The sequence below is a fragment of the Myotis lucifugus genome, unplaced genomic scaffold (genome assembly GCF_000147115.1).
Source record: "Myotis lucifugus unplaced genomic scaffold, Myoluc2.0 scaffold_47, whole genome shotgun sequence".
Classification (NCBI taxonomy): domain Eukaryota; kingdom Metazoa; phylum Chordata; class Mammalia; order Chiroptera; family Vespertilionidae; genus Myotis; species Myotis lucifugus.
Window position 1 is genome coordinate 7,225,706 of NW_005871095.1, and position 3,610 is coordinate 7,229,315.

A 3,610-nucleotide genomic window follows, 5' to 3' on the forward strand; every position below is an offset into this window, starting at 1 on the left:
GACTGCGAGGGCTGCCCCTTCCGTCCTCACCAGGTGGGCAAACGCACTGACTCCTCCCTCTCCCTCCCTCCAGGTGGAACGTGCTGGGGCTGCAGGGCGCCCTCCTCTGCCACTTCATCGAGCCCGTGTACCTGCACAGCATCGTCGTGGGCAGCCTGCACCACACCGGCCACCTCTGCCGGGTGCTGAGCCGCAGGGCCGAGGACATCGGCCAGCTGCCCCCCTCATACCGGCACAACCGGCCCCTCCTCAGTGGTAAGAGAACTCGTCCTCAAAAACACCCTCCCCCCCCCCAGCGGGCTGGCACAGGCAGGCCCCAAAGGGGCCAAATCGGGCAGATTCTATTCATTTTGGCCAACAGATATTTAAGATGTAGCAAACAAAATTACAGCAACCCAAAACTTAACAAAGAAGGAAGGCCTGAATGTAGGCCGGGCCACGTTTCAGAGACTGTACAACAGGATGCGCACGGCACATCTGTGCGCCCTCGTGTGACTGCAGCCACGGTGCGCAGTGCCCAGTGGAAGTAAAACTAATGGTGCGCATGTCCAGCAGGACAGCAACATACCTGTCCGCAGAAGCCTTTCAGATAGAGGGCCTGCAGGTTCGAGGCTGGGGCGCGGGGGATGGTACAGGGCCTGGCTGCCCTGGGTTGTGGGGCCGGACTCAGGGTCCCTGTGTTCTCCGCACCAGCCGGAGGTTAGCACACACTGGGGAAGCACATTCTGGAGGCAAACGAGAAAGCCAGCAAGCTCTGAGCATCCTACTCCCAGCTTCGCACACCACCCATGTCATTGGACCCCAGCGTCCCCACCATGACACGGGGATGGCCAGCCCAGGCCGCCCAGCACCGTGGTGAGGGTCAGGAGGCCTGTGGCCTTGGAAGTGTCAAGTTCTGTGATCACAGGGAGGATCGGTTTGGGAAGGACACGCCTCCACTGTGACGCTGGCCTTCCACACACAGTCCCATGGGGGTTCCTGGCACTGCCTGGAGCGTGTGGAAGCCTCGTCCAGGGCCTGCAGGAAAACACCACCCCTGAGGCAGCTCCCGGCCCAAGCAGGGCGCTCTGAAGGAGCCGCTGGCACCGGCTTCAAAACCAGGCGGGTGGGCCAGGCGGGGAGTAGTGCTGGCGGGTCGTGCGGACTGCAGCCACTGACTGGTTTACGGCTCTGACAGATTCTCTGAAACAGAAAATTGGAAGCTAGGAGACCTGTTTCCACTGTGTGGCTAAGAGTTGGGCCTAAGATATATTCCCAATGTTATAAAATCGTTCTAAACTATAAAATCAGGGCAGTAAGAGTGCCCCTTGGGGGTGGTAGTGAGAACCAGAAGAAGTAATTCATGGAGAGCACTTACTTAACTTTACTGAGCAAGTATTCAGGAGAGAGGCCTCTCTGCTCACTCCACCATATACAGGGTAGGGGGGCAAAAGGAGGTTTACAGCTGTTCGTACGGAAATAATCATTAATACAAGCATAAACTCTGGGTTTCGCCTACTTACAACTATAGACCTACTTTTGCCCCATCTGTACTTGACCAGTTCTGCATAGACCAGCCAACACCTATGGGCAAAGCCTGAGGAACACAAGCCCACTTCTTGGCTGCCCTGAGCCAGAATCCTTCAGCCAGAGCTGCGTGTTTGCGAAGAGCCGCCCTGAAGGTTTGCCTTTGGTCCTTCTCAAAGAGACGGGGAGAATGACAACAAACATCTGTGCTTTGCACACTCATCTTTTGAAAAACATAAAGTGCAATGGAAACTGACTGTGGATCCTCACCTACCAGGCTGGGGGGTGGGGCGGGGGGGTGTCTGAGCCTCCAACCTCAAGGCTCAGCTTTTATTTTTCTGCATCAAGAAAAATAATGTTATAACGAACGGCAGAAATCTGGAGAGGACAGGTCATGTCTTTGTTCGTGCTGACACATTCAGCAGATGTGATTTTTAGCAGTGAGCATTCTTAGTCCACACTGAAGATTAAAGTTATGATTTGCTCTACAGCCCATGACACGGTCTTGGCAATGAGAATGAAATTGAGAGATAGACCAACGGAATTGAATGTTAGAACTATGAGTTCAGACTCGTGGCTTATGTTCACATGACAAAAATATCAGGAGCAGTGACAGATCGAAAAGAGCCTCAGTCATCTTCCTTCACAGCACATATTTTCCTGAAGTAGTAGGAATGATTAGTCGGTGTATCAGAAGACTCTTCAGATTTCATGTTTTATAAGCAACTGAATTTATCAGAGAGAAGTTTGCTACTTATTGTAACGCCTGCTGACAGTCGGCTGTAACTCTTGCCCAACACCACCTCCCAATCATGTTCCAGACGCCTCCCTTTAGGGAACAGCAGTGGGTGTGGAGGAGACCTGTTGCCGTTTATATCCACATTTTTTCATGAGTTTGAATTTCCAAAATATTGTCACACTAAGCTGTAGAATCTGATAGGGAATCTCCGGCCTCTTTAATTCAGAAGAAATTTCTGATAGTAATGATCATTAATAGTATCTTGCAAAATAACCCAGTGGGTAGAAGCAAACATTTTCTTTCATGCAGATAGTAAGTAATTTGCAATATTGTCATATTAAAACAAACACAGAAATATTATGGAATGGCCTACAACTTTTTCAAAAGTGTTTAAGAGCTTCAAAAAAGCATCCGACAGACTCCTTTGTCCTCCAGTCACCAGAGATAGGAATTTATCCTCCTGTTCCCTTGAAGGAATTGGAGATTATATATCTTGTTAGAAGAATCTAAAAACAATGCTAATATCTTTGCATGAAGATCAAAAAATTAGATTAAACAAAGAAATATTTAATAAGATATTTACATACATTAGCACTAATCTCCCGAAGCAAATTAGCTCATAGTTTATAAAAAATTAAAACTATAGAAAACACTTGTTTCAGTTGTCTGGGGAGTTCTTTATAAAATATTTGTATATTAGTTAAGTTTCATTTAATTTCCATCATGATTTCAAAGAATTGTTTCACAAAAGAACTGAACATTAAACTTAATTGCATTGCTTCTGAGAATTTCACCATTTAAGGAAAATATGTCCATTGTCAATACATTCCATTTATCCAAACCTAAGAAGTTGGTCAGCATAAGCCAGGCACTCATTTAATCATTCAACAAATATGTATTGATCTTTATGATGTGCCAGCAACAATTTTGCACTGGGAATAGAGCAGTGAATAAGATGGTCAAAAACCAACATACCTTAGGTCAGTGGTCAGCAAACTCATTAGTCAACAGAGCCAAATATCAACAGTACAATGATTGAAATTTCTTTTGAGAGCCAAATTTTTTAAACTTAAACTATATAGGTAGGTACATTGTTATTAACTTAATTAGGGTAGTCCTAAGGCTTAGGAAGAGCCACACTCAAGGGGCCAAAGAGCCGCATGTGGCTCGCAAGCCGCAGTTTGCCGACCACGGCCTTAGGTGATTACATTCCAGTGGGGAAAACAAACAAAGTATAAATGCCTTATAGAAAAGTAATGCAATGAGGCCCCAGCCAGTTTGGCTCAGTGGATGGAGCAGCTGCCCCATGAACTGAAGGGTCACAGGTTCGATTCTAGCATATCTCTGCTGCAGCTCATCCTAGCC

General features: G+C 47.3%; 1 protein-coding gene across 1 annotated transcript in view; it reads left to right on the top strand.

Moving 5' to 3' along the window:
- ADARB2 (adenosine deaminase, RNA specific B2 (inactive)) overlaps positions 1-3,610 on the top strand; it is a 168,593-nt gene that overhangs the window by 155,217 nt on the left and 9,766 nt on the right. The window contains exon 8 of the mRNA XM_023753600.1: positions 74-255. Coding sequence (XP_023609368.1) covers positions 74-255 — 182 coding nt within the window. The remainder of the gene's footprint in view (positions 1-73; positions 256-3,610) is intronic.